General features: G+C 49.1%; 1 protein-coding gene across 2 annotated transcripts in view; it reads right to left on the reverse strand.

Moving 5' to 3' along the window:
* Positions 1 to 406: 406 nt before the first annotated feature.
* Prkcd (protein kinase C delta) overlaps positions 407 to 19,787 on the reverse strand; it is a 31,259-nt gene continuing 11,878 nt past the window's right edge. For both annotated transcript variants that reach the window (XM_042679908.1, XM_042679907.1), the window contains 17 exons: positions 15,138 to 15,271; positions 13,993 to 14,192; positions 12,391 to 12,451; positions 12,063 to 12,225; positions 11,940 to 11,971; positions 10,796 to 10,881; positions 10,400 to 10,529; positions 9,172 to 9,272; positions 8,207 to 8,303; positions 7,890 to 7,990; positions 7,554 to 7,727; positions 7,246 to 7,337; positions 6,271 to 6,333; positions 4,966 to 5,104; positions 4,615 to 4,803; positions 3,932 to 4,060; positions 407 to 1,031 (listed from right to left, as the gene is read on the reverse strand). In XM_042679908.1, coding sequence (XP_042535842.1) covers positions 873 to 1,031; positions 3,932 to 4,060; positions 4,615 to 4,803; positions 4,966 to 5,104; positions 6,271 to 6,333; positions 7,246 to 7,337; positions 7,554 to 7,727; positions 7,890 to 7,990; positions 8,207 to 8,303; positions 9,172 to 9,272; positions 10,400 to 10,529; positions 10,796 to 10,881; positions 11,940 to 11,971; positions 12,063 to 12,225; positions 12,391 to 12,451; positions 13,993 to 14,192; positions 15,138 to 15,252 — 2,031 coding nt within the window. In that variant the 5' untranslated portion in view covers positions 15,253 to 15,271 and the 3' untranslated portion in view covers positions 407 to 872. The remainder of the gene's footprint in view (positions 1,032 to 3,931; positions 4,061 to 4,614; positions 4,804 to 4,965; positions 5,105 to 6,270; positions 6,334 to 7,245; positions 7,338 to 7,553; positions 7,728 to 7,889; positions 7,991 to 8,206; positions 8,304 to 9,171; positions 9,273 to 10,399; positions 10,530 to 10,795; positions 10,882 to 11,939; positions 11,972 to 12,062; positions 12,226 to 12,390; positions 12,452 to 13,992; positions 14,193 to 15,137; positions 15,272 to 19,787) is intronic.

Here is a 19,787-nt window from a genome sequence, read left to right on the forward strand (position 1 = left end):
GCACCACTACACCCAACTAAAATGATTGAACTTGTGTGTGTGTAAGGTACTGTGGATGGAACTGAGGATCTCAGTGTGTCAGGCAAGTGCTCTACCACTGAGCCATACCCTTAACCCTAAGCCTTTGCTTATGCTGTCTAGCCTGGCCTTGCATCTCTCTGCACTTCCAAACTGGCCCTCCCATAACGAGAAATGCAGGACTCCTCCAGCCACTCAGAAAAGCCTCTCCTTTAGGCCTGGTAGCCCTGAGACGAGAGGAAATTCCTAAATACAAATACATTTGCGTGAAGACCCAGCAGTCTGGGTCTATAGATAACAGCGCTGTTAGCTCCCAGAACAGGGCTGCCAGAAGTGAGAAGAGTTGCCACCAGCATCCTGGGACAGAAATATCCTGTAGCCAGGTTGGTACCATTCAGTGTTTATTTGGACACACAAATCAAGGAGCCTGGTGGTTCAAACAGCATGCTTTTTCCTTTTGATCATGTAGGTACATATACATTTTTAAAAAGAACACATCACCAGCTTCTACATGTTTTGTCTCTACTGAGCAATATATACAGCCTATTATATATGTGCATATATAATATACATACATATATATATATATTTTCAATAGATAACTACATTCAAGTAATGACACACAGGATTTACAGTTTCCCACTGAGGGAAAGAGGGAACATAAATTCTCACACACAGTTCACAGAGGAAGTACCATGAGCCCAGGCAGCAGGAGCTGAGCTCTCTGGGGACCAGAGGACAGCAGCAGAAGTCACAACAATCACCCTGCTGCTTCTTGTGGGCAGTGCTGGGTGCAAATGTGGGTGGGCAGCTTGCTCTACCCCGAGGCTTGGAAGCCATGTCTGGGAGGAGGCTCACTTGTCCAGGACCTGCTCAAATACGGGATTCATGAAGGAGAAGCCAGCAAAGGCTGTCTGGTCCATGGAGTCAATGAGGTTCTTGTCGCTATAGGAGAGGCGTGGCTTCTCATTCAGGAACTCCTGGTCAAAGTTGCTATAGTCTCCCAGAGACTTCTGCGAGCAGAAGGCAGGGGTGAGTAAGCAGGACCCAAGGGGTAGCCCACCAAAGGGCTTCTGTGTTTCCCAGGACTGCCTTGAAATTTGTAGGACTGGGCCAGAGCAGCCTTTTTTCCTTTCTTTTAACTCAGGGCCTTATCCTTTCTAGGTAGTGCTCTACCACCTACTAAGCCATGCCCCTAGCCCTATGCTGTACATTTTTAGGGGATCTAGAATATTTGCCTAGAGCTGGCCTTGGATGAGGACTTTCTTATTTATGCCTCCCATCGCCCTCATAGCTGGGATTATAGGAAGATAATATCACACCCAGCGTGGTCTTTAGACCGGGTCTTGCTAACTATTTTTTCAGGAATGAGCCCGGAACTTGGGTCCTCTCTCTGCCTTCCAAGGAGCTGGAAAAACAGGCCACCATATCCAGCTGATAAATGCAGTCTTTCCTGAAAAGACTTTCCTTTCCAGTAAAGGAGCCTCTCCACAATCTTGAGAGCAGTCCTTTCAACAGGCAGCTAGCATTTGCCTCAGGGGATGAGGAAAGCTGAGCTTTCAACGTGAGCAAGGCTGGCAAAATACAACTCATGGGCTACATCTCACCTGCCACCTGTTTGTGTGGGGCCTTTAAGCTAAGACTGGCGTTTATATTTTCAAATGGCTAGGAAATATATTTTTAAAAATACTATTTGATGGCATATGAAAATGAAGTGATATTCAAATTGTGGTGCCCATAAATCAAGTTTTATGAGTGCACAATGGTGCCCATTAGCTGACACACTATAAATGCTCTGGGACACACTAGCCTGCAAAGCCCCAGATACTGACTTTTGGGCTATATATAGGAAAAGTTACCAATTTCTAGTTCCTGAAGACATTATATGATGATCTCTCCAGGCCAAACTGAGCAGGTACAATCCTTTGGGATTGTATAGTTTGTTTTTTTTTTCCGGTCGTGGGGCCTGAACTCTGGGCCTGGGCGCTGTCCCTCAGCTCTTCAGCTCAAGGCTAGCACTCTACCACTTGAGCCACAGCGCCACTTCCGGCTTTTTTCTTTTTGCTTATGTGGTGCTGGGGAATTGAACCTAGGGCCTCAGGCATGCAAGGCAAGTGCTCTACCACTGAGCCACCTTCCCAGCCCTGTATAGTTGGTTTTTTTCCAATTATTATTATACTTTTAATGGTGCTGGGGATGGAACCCAGGACTTCATGCATGCCAGACAAGCACCCTACCACTGAGTTACATCCCAGACCATAGTACTGTTTTGATGAATTTTGAGCCAACATTTTAAAACTGGACAATGCAACATAAAAATCTAGATTTCTGACTTCTTTTGAAAACAAGATGGAAGATTGGACTCACTTCCTTCTAATGTCTGATTTTGCTCCATGGTCCTGAGGTTTACATGACTACAAACCTAGCACTCCAAAGCTGAGGCAGGAGGCTTTCAAATTTGAGGCCAGCTTGGGTAGAGAGGGAGAGAGAGGGGGACGGGGGGAGAGAGAGAGAGAGAGAGAGAGAGAGAGAGAGAGAGAGGAGAGACTTTGTAGTTGGAAATAATAAGTTCTCCATTCAGGGCTGACCAGGGCAAAAGAGGAGGACAAACTAAAAGCTAAAGGACTAAAGGCAGCTTAAGTAGAATGCTTGCCTAGCAAGCACAAGACTCTTGAGTTCAATCCCAGTGTCAAATTGAAAGAAAGAAAGAAAGAAAGAAAGAAAGAAAGAAAGAAAGAAAGAAAGAAAGAAAGAAGAACGATAAAGATAAAGCAGCTGGGTCTCTGTGATCCCAGTTCCTCCTCTGACCTGACTCCCTTTTTCGTACTTCCCTTCCTGCACCAGGCCACACTGTTCCTACCGGGCGGCCCTGTACTGTACCCCATGTTTGTGCTCTGAGGCTGCAGAGCACTCTCCCCATCAGGGATCTTAAACCTGGAGGATTCTGAGCTGGTCCAGCGTCAGGGTAGCACACAGCCTGCGTTCAGACCCTTGCTCCTGAGAGACTGGTTTCTTTCTCCACACTAAGAAGCACAAGGCAGGTGTTATGTCAGTAGCACTGCCAGTATTGGTGGAAGGCCTGTATCAGAGCAGTTTAAAAGGGCTCTCAGCATCAAGAGTGGACCTGCTAGGAAGTGGGCCCAGGCTGGCTGTAGCTCAGTGGTAGAGAGCATTTACCTAGCATGCTGGAATCATCAGGTTTGATCTCTAGTAGTAGAGAAAAAAAATCTACAAATAAAGCCCTGGTTCTAGTCCTCCCCCACTGTACTCTCTGGCCAAGGTAGAGGGGATCTAATTTCTCTAAACCTCTGTTTCTTTATCTGCAAGGCAGTATCCTAATAGGGACCTAGCAATTCCAGTATTTACTTGAAAATGGACAGGATGGATGGATATAGGGAGGAAGAGAGAGAGAGAGGGAGAGACAGACAGACAAACAGACAGACAGACAGACAGACAGAAAGTGAGGCCTCAACTCTGGTGTCCCAGGCATAGTCCCCTGACACAGCCAATGCTAGGAAATATATGTTAGCTGACAGCTAAGCTAGGTATGGTGGTGCAGGCCTATAGTTCCAGCTACTCAGAAGACTGAGGGAGGTTTACTTGAGGCCAAGGGCAACACAGTGAGGCCTCTTCTCACATACATACATATGCGCACACACACACACACACACACACACACACACGCATAAATATATACATATATAAAAATGGCTAGATGTAGTTTCCAGTGTTGGTTGAATAAATGGATGAGGAATGAGAGGACAAGAATACAAGGACAGAGGCTGCCACATGAGACCAGGGAAGCTGGTTTGCTGAAAGGGAGATTAGGAGAGTATTTGAATGACTCAGGAGAGAGACAGGGCAAAGGAGGCAGGCCCATTACAGAAGGCAGTTCTGGGGTGGAATCACATACCACTTTGGGCCTGAAGGGTGGCTCCACTTTCCGTTTCTCCAGTAGAGTCCAATTGATGGTCTTGAAGAAGGAGTGCATTTTGATATTTCCTGTCATCCCCAGCCTCTTGACTGGGTCCCTTTCAAACAGCTGCAAACCAGCAGGGCTTTGGTTAATCCTCAAGGTCATAGGAAATTGGAGCTTCAACTAATTGCCAGCAGGCCCAGGGGCCTAGAGAATTCTGAGACTGGGATCTCTGGCCTCTAAGGTACTCCAGAAACCACAGCCCTGGCCTGGGACATCCGGGACTCCAGGGAGTAAAAGCAACACTACTGAGATTCACTCTGCCTGGCACAGGACCCCTAGCATCTTAGGTTTATGTGTACTTGTACCTACTCTGAGGCAGGTTCTCTCCACCCCAGTTTGCAGACAGAAAGGTAGACTCAGAATAGGAGGATAAGTGACTTACCCACAGCTACCGGCTGTGCAGGCAGAACCAGGACTTAGGCTCACATCTGTCTTCTGAGCCCTTAAGTCACCATTCAAGGCTAATTCCATGTCCCAGACCCAAACAGGAGTGCCCAGGGACACTGAGACAGGGCAAGACCCCTATTATGTGGGGACTGGGGCCTCAGTGAAGCTGCTGCTCCACAGTAAAGTAGCTGCTGCCCTCCTATGGTCCAACACCAGCCAGGGACCCCCACCTTCTCCATGATGTCCTTGGACTCCTTGGTGATCCATCGGGGATAATAGGGCGTGTCCACACGGATAGACTCGAAGAGTTCGTCCTCATCATCCCCATGGAAGGGGGACTGACCAATGAGCATCTCGTAGAGGAGAACCCCAAAGGACCACCAGTCCACAGAGAATGTATATTTCAGGCCCTGCAAGATCTGAGGGGTGGGGTGGGTAAGCAGTTGTTGCTGCTGATGGGACTATTCTGAGCATGAGCCACATCTGGGCCTCTTTACCTTGGTGGTGCTGTTTCTGTTTCTAGTTTCACACTATTGAGGCAAGGTGTCTGGTTAGGCTGGGGCTGGAGGGTTCTTGCTCACCTCAGGTGCAATGTAGTCAGGGGTGCCACAGAAGGTGCTGGCCTGGTTCTCCCCAAATATATTCTCCTTGCACATCCCAAAGTCAGCAATCTTGATGTGGCCATCTCGGTCCAGCATCACATTATCCAGCTTGAGGTCTCTGAGAAGAGAGTGAAGGACAAGAGCCGTCAGGGGCCAATTTTTCATCTCCCCAACCTGCCCTGAGTCCATTTTCAGCCCTAAATGCAGGACTTTCCCCAAGAGCACAAAGAAATGAAGTGTGTGTGTGTGTGTGTGTGTGTGTGTGTGTGTGTGTGTGTGTGAGGGAGTGTGTGTGTGAGGGGGTAAGCAAGAGGAAGAGAAAGAGATGTTACAAACTTGCTTCTTGCTACCTACTGATCCAAATGCCACCTACTGATCCAAATGCTGGACACACAACATCTTACTGCCCAAAACTCAAAATGAGGCTCACCAGAGATGATGTTATTTGCTCTGGACCACCTAGCTGATCAGCAGACAGAAGGGACTACTGGTTCAGGTGTATCTGACTTCACAAGGGAAGGACTATGTTATGTCCTGTGTCATAAGTTGTTTCAGTAGGTAATTCATACATATGGAAATAAGTAATGAGCAAACAGGGCAGCTTATCCACCACTAAGCTCTAACGCCAGACATTCCCCAGAGAGAACCAGCTGTGGGCAAACATATAGCAACATGCACTTTACCCCCACCTCTCAAAACCTGAATGCCAAGATTGATTCTCTACCTTCCTTTTTCCTTTTGAGACAGGGTCTCACTACACATAGCCCAGGTTGGCTTTGAAACTGAGATCCTGCCTCAGACTCTAGATGCTGCAATTATAGATGTGTGACACCACACCTGGCCCGTGAGTTGGTTTTTTACTTGTCAGCATGACATCATCTAACATCATTACAGAGTGTACCCTTTACCTTTCTGATAGATGTGTAGTTGGGCTGTGAGGTTGGGACCATAATTTACTGGATGAACATCCATGGAACCAGTCCCTATTGGTGGAAGCTTAATTGAAAACCTGGGGCTTCAGGGAAGGATCCTGTACCTGTTAGTGATACTCTTCCCCCTTGCCAATGGCACTTAGTGTGGGCAATAAGTTCCCAGGCCCTAGAGCTGCACAAACCTCAGGTGAGAGGCCACAAGAACTCACTCGAGTGAGGTGTAGGCAAATACCTAGCTACAGACTCCAAGGAGTGAAGGAGCCTGGCTGGCCAGGCCTCCTCAGACCCTGTCAGATGATAAGAAGGGGCTGGTGCTGGCCCTCCCGAGAGTCCTCTCCCCCAGCACTTGTACCTGTAAATGATCCCTTTGCTGTGTAGAAACTGCAACCCACAGATGATCTCAGCTGCATAAAACCTGGGCAAAAAAAAAAAAGACGGTGCTTTAGGATTTTTGCCCACCAATCCTTCCCTCCACCCCCAGGGGTAAGAAATACTGTAAATAATGCCACGGACAGCCTGGGCTCGACCAAGCACGTCTTGTATGAGGCAAGTGAGGGATGGCAGGGCAGGCAAAAAGTTTTAAGGCAAAGTATCAGATAAGCAAATTCTGTATCAGAAGAGTGTGTGACTCATATAGATGTAGGTATGATACATACACATATAGTCAGCCTGAAGGGCATGCAAATGGAGAAAATGGTAATCAAGGTAAACAAGGACCATTATTTTTGTTTTGTTTTGTTTTGGGTCCAGTCGTGGGGCCTGAACTCTGGGCCTGGGTGCCGTCCCTCAGCTCTTCAGCTCAAGGCTAGCACTCTACCACTTGAGCCACAGCGCCACTTCCGGCTTTTTTCTTTTTGCTTATGTGGTGCTGAGGAATCGAACCCAGGGCCTCAGGCACTCAAGGCAAGCGCTCTACCACTGAGCCACCTTCCCAGCCCAGGACCACTATTTTTTTGTGCTTAAAATTTTTTTTATTGTCTTTAAATGGCTGTACAAAGAAGTTCCCATTCTATAAAACTGTATATGAATACAAAGTGTCTGATAACATTGTCACCCATCATAGGCAGGACCACTATTTATGAGGCTGCTTTATGAGGCCCTAGGAGGGGACAGGAGCCAGCATGTCCGCTCTGTCCCCTCTATGAAAGCTCATTCATGACCCATAGCTTTTCACATAGCATGGACAGCCCAGGCCCCCCAAGTCTCCCCAGTTCCAGCTCTAGCCTAGCTTGGCTTTTCCAGAAAAGGGAAGAAGGAATATAGAGTAGACTGGCATTGTATCACCGCTCTGAGCCAATGCCCCTCCCCACACAGAGCCCTCACGTACGTGGCACGGTAGAGGTCGAAGCGGCCTTTGTCCTGGATGTGGTACATCAGGTCCCCCCCATTGAGGAACTCCATCACAAAGAACAGGTGATCCTGGATGGGGCAGAGTGGTGAGCAAAGGCAGAGAGTTAAGGCAGGAGGCTCCCTTGCTGGGAGCTATCAAGGCCCAACAGGAAGCAGAGGGGAAAGGCTTTGGGCTAAGGAGGACAGCTCTGCACTGGGAGATGTGGGTGGGGAAGACATGGCTCTGCTCAGGTAGGAAGACAGGGTTGTGGCATGTATTGGCTATAGCTGTGGGAGGCCAGAGACCTTAGTCTGGAAGGTGCAGATGAGATGCGTGAGAAAGGGATTCTCCCAGGCGAGTGCCAGCACCCGCTTCTCCACCATGGTGCACTCCACATCGTCATCGATCAGTACCACGTCCTTCTTGAGATACTTGATAGCATAGTACTGTCCTTTGCCCTTCAGCTCTGCAAGAAGCACCTGAGGAGGAGTAATGGGGTTGCTGGACAAAGGTCCCCGCCCCATCCACAGATGCCCAGCCTCTACCATCCAACCAGGAAAAAGCCAGAGTATGGTGGGAAGCAGGTGACCCCAGGATCTGAGCCCTGGTCCCTCCAGCTCAGGGCACACAGAGCCTCTCACCTTGCCAAAGCTGCCTTTGCCCAGGACCTTGTGGAAGGTGAAGTTCTCGATGCTACACTTGGTGCTGCCCTCCCAGATCTTGCCATAGGTCCCATTGTTGTCTGCCAGAGAGATGGTATCACGACTAAGGCCTCAGTTGGCATGGATCCCTCCCCATAAGGTCCAAGGCTGGGTTGGGATAAGGGATCTTGGGAGAGGAAAAAGGCTCACTGCCCACCTTTTTCCAAACTCACGCGATAGTGAGAAGGAGGCCAGGCCCTTTCCTGTGGCCTGGTAGGAACTGGGAGCTTTAATGGGCATATTATACCCAATTTCACCTGGGGTATCGTCCTCAGAGAGTCCTGGCTTCTTCTGGAAACCCTGATATATTCCAACATGCTCTGGCAACCCTGAATCCAGCTTTCGGGAGGATCTCTAGGGAAGGAGTAATGTAAGGAGCAGACAGATGGTCAGACCATTGAAGAACTCCCAGACCTGAGAAAGGACCTCTCAATTCTAACTCTCCCTTCAATACCAATGGGGACACCAGGAGCAGAGCTCAGGCCCCCCAGGTATGTATGCATCCCCAGCCATCTCCAATGCACAGGGACACTTCTGTAGTCTCAAGGGCATGAACTACAAACAAGCCTTGTAAACTGATCCCCATCTTCCTAAAAATTTACTCATTCAATTTTTGTGTCCTTCATTTCTGAGTGAATATAGATTTTTATTTTATTTTATTTTTTTGTCGGTCATGGGGCTGAACTCTGGGCCTGGGCACTGTTCCCTTTTTATTTTTGGTGGAGTAGGGATTGAACTCAGTGTCTCTAGTATGTGAAGCAAACAGTTCTACTATTTGAGCCAAACCCTCAGCCCTTTTGTTTGTATGGATCTTGACATAGGGTCTCACTGTTAGTTCCCTGAGTTGACTTTAAACTCATGATCTTCTTGCCTCTGCCTCCCAAGTAACTGAAATTATGGGTGTATGCCACTGCTGCTGACTTGACTCTCAAATTTTACCCTAAAGTTCTGCAACATTCCTAGAACTATGCATGTGGGCACATGCACATACACAGAAAACCTTACTTTGAAGTATCCTTCATGCTTGAATGATTCATATGAGAACAAACTCCCCTCCCTCTGTTGCCTAAAGGATTGTCCAATCAGATCTTCCAAAAGCAGGGTCTGTGTATATGTTCTTCCCAATAGGGCTCCCCAGTAGGAACCAGTAGGAAGTACTGTGTGCTCTGTATACCCTTTTGACCCCCTACCCTGTGTCCAGGATTCCATAGCACCTGCTCACCTGGGAGACTTGATTCAAGGCCTCAGCCAAGAGCTTCTGGTTGATGCCACAGAGGTTGGCCACCTTCTCTCGGCATTTGTGGTGTACATTCATGCCACAGTCTGGTATAAAGGAGAAGCAGGGTTCAACTCAGGGCAGGGGGGGGGGAATGGAAGAAAGGAGGACTTTGGTGGGGGCTTCTGGGTTTCCTGTCATTAGGGGAAAAAAACCTGAAGCCACCATTAGCATTTCACACCATTTATGATTAAAGACAACAAAAGTCAGGCACCAATGGCTCATGCCTATAATCCTAGCTACTCAGGAGAGACTGAGAGCTTAAGATTAAGGTTTGGAACAAGCCTGGCAGGAAAGTCGGTGCAACTCTTACACATCTAATAAGACAGCAAAATCTGGAAGTGGAGCTGTGGCTGAAGCAGTAGAGTGCCAGCCTTAAAGCAAAAAAGTTCAGAGACAGTGCCCAGGCGTTGAGTTCAAGCCCCAGTACTGACACAAAAACAACAAAAAATAATATATAAAGGAAACAAAGAAAAAAGATTTAAAAAGCAGTAGAGCTGGGCGCCAGGGCTCACAGCTACAATCCTAGCTACTCAGGAGACTGAGATCTGAGGATTGCGGTTCAAAGCCAGCTGGGGCAAGAAAGTCTGTGAGACTCTTATTCCAATAAATACTCAGAAAAAGCCAGAAGTGGTACTATGGCTCAAGTGGTAGAGCACTAGCCTTGAGCACAAAGAAGCTCAGAAACCCAGGGACAGAGTCCAGGCCCAGAGTTCAAGCCCCAGGACTGGCAAAAAAGTAGTCAGAAGATATGGAACAAATTATAAACACTAAAGATTGGGACACACGAGACAAGTGGCTTTTGTTCAGGGTTTCTAGTTTCTTTGTAAGTGAAACATGGGATAAAGGCAAGACAGAAGCAGCATATGCTGAGTGCCAGCTAGTACATGACAAGCCCTAGTTAAGTGGTTCTGCCCACTATGTACTTCACTTGACACTGAAGTACATAGTACAGAGAAGGGACACACAGCAGACAAATGAGAGTCAGTCAGGACAATGTGGAGCAGTCATTGAGGCCCCATCCACATGACATCCAGGAATGAGGTATAGTCAGATGAGATTCAGGCTAGAGTAAGCTAAGGGTGGGGATGGGGGGATGGGCGCTGAAGACAACAAGAGAGTTCTGGGGCTTATGGAGCTCAGGTGGACAGTCCAGGAGCTAGATGATACACACCTTCACACTTTAGCCCCTGCTTCACCAGCCCCCACAGCAAGCTGCCGCAGTGGTCACAGAAGGTAGGGCTCATGTAGTTGTAAACCTTGAACCGGTGCGGCATGTCAATGTTGAAGCGTTCTTTCTGGAACTGGAAGGAAGAGGTATCAAGTCAAAGGTCACATGCAAGCTCCAGCCCTTTCCTCAACCGCAACTCTCCCCGCATCCCACAAATTGCAACATGCCCAAGAGGACTCCACCAAGACTTAAAAAATATGGAGGCCTAAGGTGCCTAGGATGAAAGCAAAGAAAGATGAAGGAAAAGAGAAGTAAAAGTAAAGAGGGAATGAGGGACCAGATTCCTCCCACCCAGCCAAGCCCCCGGACCCCCCAGGCCCTGCCCTGGGCCTAGCTCACAATGGTGTCCCGGCTGTTGGCCGCCGTGCCGGTGCACCGGCCGATGATCTTGTCAATGCATTTCTTGTGGATGGCAGCGTTGCATTCTTGAAGAGGCAAAGACCCAGGAGCAGGAGGGGGTGGCATTGGGAAGGGCAGAGCCTGTGAGCTGGCACCACTGGTCCAGTCCAGCCCTCTACACAAAGCCAGTCTTCTCCTTCACCACCCACACCCTCACTCCACATCAGCCTTGCCCAGGACTTGATTCTTCCCTCTCCCCCTCCCCCACCACCCCAGCTCTCACAGGAGGGGCCAAGAGAGCAGGGGGTGGGGCAATTAGGGAAGGCTACTGGAGTCCTAGTGAGTAGGAGGTGGGCAGAAATGAGGGAGGCATTCCAACTGGGGGCAAGATGGCCCTTATTTCCCTCTTCTATGTCCCAGGACAGCTCCTAAGTTTTCTCACACATGTAGTACACATCAATACCCCAACACAAACACCTGTACATATATAATATACTTACATACAAAGCATGTGTAATCATATACAAAGCATGTGTGATCATAACAGACTTCTAACATTGAGTGCTTACCACATGCATTTATAGCTTTAAATATTTTACACCACTGAATCTTCACAATGAATCTATTATCCCTAGTTTATAGATAAGGAGGAAATTAAAGCACAGAAAGACTAAGGAACTTGCCTAAGGCCCCATAGCTAGGAAGTGGTAGAGCAGCTATGCTCAGAACATCAGCCTGCAGAGCCTGCTGCGTGTGCCACCAAGGGAAAGGGCAGGCTCACCCAGTGCATAAACACCCATCTCCTCCCCATGCAGCTAGGGGAGTGATGGTAAAGGTTTCACATCATCTCTGGGGCTGGTTTCTGTGCAGATACTCTACCACAGCTATTTTAGGCTACTAACCTGACAACCTGCATGCAGAGCTGGGAAGAGAAGCACAAAAATGAACTGGCTTTGGTGAACTGCAGCAAGCCTGTCCTGGCACTCACTGACAGGGGCTACCATACCCCCTCCACCCCCACGGAAGCAGCTGCATGCACACAGACACACAGAGCTTCTATCTAGATATACCATCCCGACCAGCAGACACAAGCACTGGCCGTGGAAGCACACCCATGCAAAAACGCAGCTTTGGAGATACTTACGCCTGCACTTGTAGCCTTGTTTGTTGAGGCCCCTAAAAGGCAAATTCCCAGAAGCATGAGTGAGAGGTGCCAGATTGGCCTTCTCTTCCCTGTATCACCCCCAGCAAACATAGCTGGTCTTACCAGACAAACTCTTTGCACACAGAACAGAAGGTGGGCTGCCCAAAGAAGGTAGCGATAAACTCATGGTTCTTAATATAGTGGATTTTGGCCTGCTTGATGGCTCCACGGCGGTTCATGGTAGGAAACTTGGCCTCTTCCTCACTACGCATAGACTGTTTGCAATCTAGGAACCATGGTATGGGAAAGTCAGTTCCAGTGTTCAGAAGGGGAAGCCCCCAGCAATTCATCCTAGAATGGCCCTGAGAGGGGCTACTATCCTAGACCTCAGTGCAGGCTCAGTTCTCTGATCCATCAGATAGGCCTGTCCCCATCCAGGTGGGCACCTTACCCCCGTCCTCCAGGAAGTACTGCACAGACATCAGCACCTTGGCTTGGGGCTGCAGGTCCAGCTGTAGGGGTGGAAAGTGGAGGGATGATGACAAGTCAGCGAACATGAAGAGGACTCAGAACCTGCCCCCATGACTGACTCCTGAGGTCAAGGGGGCCTCTAAAGCTTGGCTAGACACCTGACTGCCCAGTGTGGGCAAGGCCCCGCCCAAGCCCCGCCCCACCTGTACCTTAGGTATTATTACATTTGGGGAAGTGAAAGGCTCTAGCCCACACCCGGCCAGGCCACATGGCCTAAGAACAGTCAGAGAGGGAAACTCCCTACTTTACCCTCTGCTACCTCATAGTAAGGAGCTCAGAATAGTGCCACTACCCCCACGTGCACGTGCATACATAGAGACACTGGGCCTAACACACTCATGGCGGTATTCTCTGGTAGTTTCCTTGAGGGCTTACATAGACTACACAGTTGAGAGGGCTGGACCATATCCTCTATTCCCTCACCAACCCCAGGACCCATACTTAAGGATAGTTATCTTCTCCTGTGGGAGTAGAAACTGAGCCCAAAACCAGACCTGTACTCTGGTCTGGCCAAGACTCAGAGCAACTCCATGTCAACCTCTCTCCCATCTTAACCCCTTCACCCCTCACACTGGAGGCTGGCCAGCGCTTCTGATGATTGCAAGGCCTTTTCCAGTGTAGACATCTTAGTTGTAAGAGCTCATATGTAAACCAGGGGGGATTCTAATATTGCTGGCTTCCTGTGGTCACCACAGCTGCATGTGGGCACTGGCGTGTGCAGTCCCAGATTCAGCATGTTCCATCTTCTTGCCCCTAAAGTATGTGATGTTGGCTGGGCGCAGGTGGCTCATGCCAATAATCCTAGCTATTCGGGATCTGAGATCTGAGGTTTAAGATTTGAAGTCAGCCAAGTTAGGAAAGTCTGTGAGAATCTTATCTCCAATTAACCAACAAAAAACCAGAAATGGACTTGTGGCTCAAGTGGGAGAGCACCAGACTCAGGTGAAAAAAATCCAAGGGAGAGTGTCATAACTTCAAACCCAGTACCAGCAGAAAAAATAAAATAAAATAAAAAAATAAAAATAAAATAATAAAGTAAAATGAACATGGTATTGTTCTCTCCACCTGCCTAGGCCTGGAATAGCCTCCAAGATTCCAAATAGAAGGGAAACAATGGGCACTTCTGAAAAGGGGGGCCGGTTGCCTGGTGTTGAGATAAACAGTTAAAAAACCTTTTTTTTTTTTTTTGGCTATATACATGTACTGCCTTTTCAAAATTAACAGGGAAAAAATAGTCCGCCAAATAAGGAAGGCTTGCTTTAGAACGTAGTATGCGTCAACTTTTCCAATGAGCCCTGATCTCGGGTGCTTATTTCATGTGAGGTGAGGATTTGCAGTATTTTCTCCTTGTACAGAAGTAATGACAGAGGCTCAGAGGAGCTGGTAAATCACGAAGCCAGGACTGCGGCCCAGAATGCATCGGTCACAGAGTTACAGTGGGGCCCTTGCATCTGTTCTCTCTTGAAAAGCCCATACATACAACCCCTCGCACATGCACGACCCTGGCTCATGAGCCTCTCACCCAGAACTCGGCCTTGCCGTTGTTCTTCTTGCAGCGCTCAGCCAGCACCGACACACCCACGGTCACCTCAGATACCGGGTCCTCAGCTGCCCGCATCAGCACAATCTGGATGACACGGCCTTCATAGATGTGGGCATCAAACGTCGACTTCCACTCAGGATACATGGTTGGCTTCTTCTGTACCAGTGTCTTCCCTCGCTCTGCAATGGGGCCAGGCAGGCCAGGTCAGGCTTGCCTTTCTAGCCTTCAGTCTAGTATCATCTGCCTGCTTCTCCTGACCCATGGGTCTGAATGTTCCTGAGGGTCTCTCAGAATACTGAACTGCCTGTGCTGGTAGGGTATCCTGGCAGTTCTCACTATAGGCCTTTGTTCCTGCTGTTCCCTCTCCCGTGACCCTTTTGCTCCAGTTCCACTTAAATGTCTCTTTCCCTTATGCATTCACTTAGTGGATACATGGTAAAGGCTGCCCTTTACTAGCCACAGCCACAGTAGTAAAGGCAAAGAACACAGCGAGTCCTCCTGGAACCCAGAAAGACAAACCAGTTTATCTCTCAAATAACTTCTAAGTCTCAGTTGTAATGAGACTAAAGAGGGAACGGTCAGTGGTTCTAAACCCATCTTCTATCCTATGTCCTATCCAGTGGCCTGAATCAGCCTAAGAGTCAAAAAAGGCTTTCTGGAGGGACAACTCACCTGCTACCTAAGGAGTGAGCAGGGACTGGCCAGGAGTGAACAGAAGGGAGTGAGGGCAGGTGCACTCCCTCCAGGAAGTTTTCCTGACCCTAGTCTGGCCTAGTGACCTCCCTGGGCTTCCTGACAAGACTCATTACTAGTAACCTGTCCAGTTCCCCTGCCTGACCATGAACCCCATGAGGACAGGACTAAACTAGTCCTGTAGCACAGCAATGACTTCAGTGCCCAGGTGTGGAACAACCAATAAAACCAGAAACTCGGGAGGGGCTCAATTTAGCCAACATCTGAGGCTCTGTAGGGTGGGCATAGAGGTGGACAGGCAGGGAGTGAAGGACAAGGAAGAAAAAGGATCTCTAAAAGGATCCTAGAGAAGTAGGGAAGGCACCCCCCCCCCCCCCAGGCCCTCCTGCCAAACCCCACACCTCTCTCCAGGGCCCAGCCTCCAGCCCTACCTGTGCTGAGTGCCTCTTTCATCTTCACAGCACAGAAGGGCTGGCTTGCCTCGTCCTCAATCTGCAGGGAGCCCAGCTCATAGGAGTTGAAGGAGATACGCAGGAATGGTGCCATGGTGAGGCCTGCAGCAGGGCTGTGTACAAGTGAAGTCAGATAGCAGAACAGGAGAAGTCCAACCACCGTGGGAGGCACAGAGGTACTACCCTATCCCTGGGGGCTCTCTCTCATCATTGGATTTGTCCCATATAATGTGTAAAAATATGCTAGACTTATAGCAGGGTGTTGGTGGCTCATGCCTGTGATCCTAGCTACTACTCAGGAAGCCAGTCCAGGCAGGAAAATCCATGAGACTCTTATCTACAATTAGCCAGCAAGAAGCCAGAGGTAGAGGAGTGGGTTACATGGTAGAGTGCCAGCCTTTAACACAAAAGCCAAGATAGAGTGAAAGGTCCTGAGTTCAAGCCCTTGTACACACACATACACAAAAAAACATGCACTAGGGGCTGGGAAGGTGGCTCAGTGGTAGAGCGCTTGCCTTGCATGCATGAGGTCCTGGGTTCGATTCCTCAGCACCACATAAACAAAAAGAAAAAAGCCAGAAGTGGTGCTGTGGCTCAAGTGGTAGAGTGCTAGCCTTGAGCTGAAGAGCTGAGGGACAGCGCCCAGGCCTAGAGTTCAGGCTCCATGACCGGACCCCCCCCCCCCAAAAAAAAACAAAAAACAAAAAACATGCACTAGAGATTTAGGTACTCATGTTAAAAACTGGTGAGCTTCATGTTTTTAAGTCTGGATCTATGGCATCCCTGGTAAAACAGGAGGACGTAACATCAGCAGACACTGGGCTGTCTTATCTACCTCAGCCAGGATATTCTCTCCACTCCTCTCCAAAACCTGGGCCCTAGAACATCTGAGTCTTGACCCCAAAACATTCCTTTGAGAAGCCACTCATTGACTTTTTTAGCAGCAAATTGCTAAAAGAGTGTTGGGCTTCCATGCGCAGTACCAGCAATTATCCATCAAGAGGGGCAGGAAGGTCTTTTCCTCCCTTGGTCCATGCCACCCTGTTATAACAACCCTGTCATAACCTGCTTATAACAAACACGCAGACAAAATAGGCTCAACATACACCCCCACTTCATCAATCCAAGAGACCCATTCTTCAGGGGAAACTGAAACTCTGGTTGAGCCAGAACCAAAAGCCAGGATTCCACTAACTTAGACTCTGTCTATATCAATGTGCCTAACCTTTCTAAATTCAAGCCTCTTGGGGTCATGTGACTTCTGCTTGCTTGGAAGGGGGTCTTTCTTTTCAAACTCATTTTCCCCCAAATGTTTCGATGCTGAAGGTAATCAAGTCAGCTTCCACACTACCTCTTCTTTACTGTTCTCTAAGGTGAAGATTGCTACTGGTGACCTCAAAGGTCAGTTGTGGAGGACAGGTATGTGTAAGCCCATACATGCACACCTATACTCTGACAGACACTGGCTCTAGGCCCAAGCCCTCACACCAGGGTGCCCTATAACTGATGACAAATGAATGTTCCTTGCTGTTCATGCATACACACAATACTCTGACCATAGCCTGCAGGGCAGACACAGGCACACATCCTCTTCCCACACACCTGTGCACACACACTATAGCTTTCCAGCCCTGAAATGGTTCTCTCCAGCTCCTCTACATGCAGCTAGAGCAGCAGCCAGGCCTGCTGGGAGCTTCCAGCCCAGATGAGCTCACAGGAAACATTGATCTCAGCATGCGGCCCAGCCCTGGCCAGCCCAGCTAGTCCTCTGAGGCTTATAGATACATCAGTGAGGAGGCATCAGGCAGGACAGATCCCCCACTGCTCTCATCCAGGCTTGGCTCCTACTTAGTGAAAGGAAGAGTTGGTTTGCAAACTTACACCTGAGCCTGGTCCACAAAAGTTCTAGCCTCCGACCAGAAGTGGGTAAGTGCTAGGTGTCAGACCAGTCACCCACAGCCGCTCATTGAGCAAGGAGGCAGGGCTAGTGATAGTCTGTCATGGGCTCTAGCCTGTTGGGCTTGAGGAAGTGTAGGAGAGTGATGGGTCTATATGAGTGTGACAATGCAGAAGTGTGTGTGCCTGTGGTGCCATAAGAGTGGGTGGCATGAGGTACAAGAGCTGTTAATAGTAGAGGATAAAACAAATGGCCTGGGTCTGGCCTTCAGCATTTGTAGGAATCTTGGTCAGTGTCCCAACCCCGCTGCTAAAAAGGACATTTTACTCCTCCTTCTGTCTTTCTTGGCCTCAAGGCCCAAAGCTCTGTACCTCATGAATGCTCACTGCAGTGAGAAATATTAAGCAAGGTCCCCACAGGGCACACTTGCCACAGCCTGGGCCAGACCTCAGCATCCACGGCGTGGCCTCATGCCTCTCAACGGGACAACCTGGAGACACAGCTGGGACAATGAGCAGGACAAGGGGCAGAGAAGAAGAATGAGGTGCAGGACATGTACTTCTGAGGAAAAAGAACTAGAGCTGTCCAGGCAGCAAGAAAACGGCCAAGCTATCTGGGTACAGCATTCAGAATACCTTGGCTGTGAGACCTGAGGTCTCTTGGTCTCCCTGTGCCTCAGTAATCCCATCTTCCAGTTCAGGCCCTTGGTTCAGGGTTGTCATGTTGATTAGAACCAATGTCAACCTAAAAGCCTCAGGAGGGTCCGCTTGTCCTCATCCCCTTAACTGACAGTGCCCATCTTTCACCTATGCACCCCCTTATAGTCTACAAAGTATACTCGTACTCCCCACTGCATTCCTTCTACCTGACCACCAGCCTGCGGTCAGTTCTGGTTTTCCCACTTCTCAGACAAGGAAACCAAGTCTATAGGAACACACAGCAGCTTATCCTGGAACACCAGATACTTCATGCTCCTCCTCCTCTTACGGCCTAGGCAAGGCCCTAAGGTCCCTTAGCTTCCCTTGACCCAAGGTTGGCTAGCAGGAGCTATACGGTCACTTCCCAGGGCAACATAAAGGATGGTCAGAGATGCCCTAGGAGGGTGAAGCAGGGCCCCGCCTGCCCCACAGGCAGCCCTTCAGGCCTGCCTTCTGTCTTACACTCAGAATAGCAGCTGCTTGTAGTTAGAAGCCACTGGAGGGAAAACCACAACCACAACAGGGCCAGGCTTCAGCCCTAAACCTGCAGCCAGGCCACAGTGCCATGAGCACAGGGGATCCGTGGTCTTCATGGGCTGTTAGGGGCTACCCAGCAGTAACCCTAGGGTCAGATCACCTAGCCCAAACTGCCTAGGACTAAAGGTGAGACAAAGACTCTAGCCTGTTGCAGCTAACCTCTGGCCCTTAATCATACTATTTAGACCTCAGGATGGAGACAGACAACATGAGCTGGCATCTGCCTCCCACTGTATGACTCTGAGCGAGAGCGAGGTCCTCTGGGGCCTACTACACACTGGACAAAGCTTAACCTGAGCAGTGGAGGAAAGGCAAGGGGTGAGGGGTGAGGCAGCAGCACAAAAGCAAGGTATGCCCCTATTTATAGCCCCCATACAAATAGGCCCAGACTTACAAGTCCCCAAGGAAGGCTTAGCCCCAGTCTCGTTGCTACTTGCAGGTCCAGGGTGATGGCAGGATAAACCCCTCACAGCCCTCCACGGGGACCAGCCAGGCCTTTCTCACTGTCTGGGGTTCCTAGATACTATGATCTTGCTACTCTACCTAGCAGCAGAAGCAACCCTGTGAGGCAGAGAATACTAAACTCAGTCAAACAGCCTATGTGTGAATCTCAGCTCTCACACTTCTGAAAAGGGCTGGCCTTTCCTGAGCCATCAATGTACCAGATTAGCCTTGTATTATGTTAGCTCATATTTTGCCTTATAACGTCTGGAGGTGGGAAATTGAGGCTTACTTGCCCAAGGGCACACTGCCAATAACCAGTAGAAAGATTTGAACCCAGGCCTGTCTAATGTTGCAGCTCATGTTCTTTTACACCGTATCAGGAAGAAGAGATGAAAGGGGAGAAGGAAATAGAGAAGGAGACGGGGAAATGTGCTAGGAACAGCATGTAAAAATCCATACACGAAAACAGAGAAACAGGTAAGCGTGCCAGGTCTCTTGTACCTGACTAGTCTATTCACCCACCTGCATCTCCCTCCACTCTGAGGGGGGTCTCAGGACTGTCCTTAGGATCCTCCTCTCCTTCTGCACATTAAAAGCAGTACTGACTCCTGAGTTGCTGTCTTCTCTCCTGCCTAGTACTATCTTGAACTAACCTCCAGTTCCCAAAACCTGGGTAACTGTTGCTGGAGACCGGCAAGTGGAATGGCACTAGGTAGGCCAGAGCAGGCAGGTGACCTCCTCTGGGGCAAACAGAAACCTGTTCCTAGCTAGCCGTGGGCAGTGGACAAGGCCAGTCTCGAGATGACAAATGTGACTGTACTATTAGACCTCCCAGAGTGGCCCCTAGAGCAGATCTTCACGTATGCTGTTAGGCAGATGGGAAGTTGCAGATTCCTGCACATAACGGTGTGAACCAGCAAGGAAGGCTGGCCACCATCAGGAGCAGAAATGTACTTGCTGATTTTTTTTTTTCCTAAATCCTGTGTAACGTCTTTGACACAATTATTTCAAAAGCTAAAAATGAAACCCATCAGGTAAAAATGTCTCCAAGAA

This window comes from Dipodomys spectabilis, unplaced genomic scaffold (genome assembly GCF_019054845.1).
Source record: "Dipodomys spectabilis isolate Male_0828 unplaced genomic scaffold, ASM1905484v1 ptg000054l, whole genome shotgun sequence".
Classification (NCBI taxonomy): Eukaryota; Metazoa; Chordata; class Mammalia; order Rodentia; family Heteromyidae; genus Dipodomys; species Dipodomys spectabilis.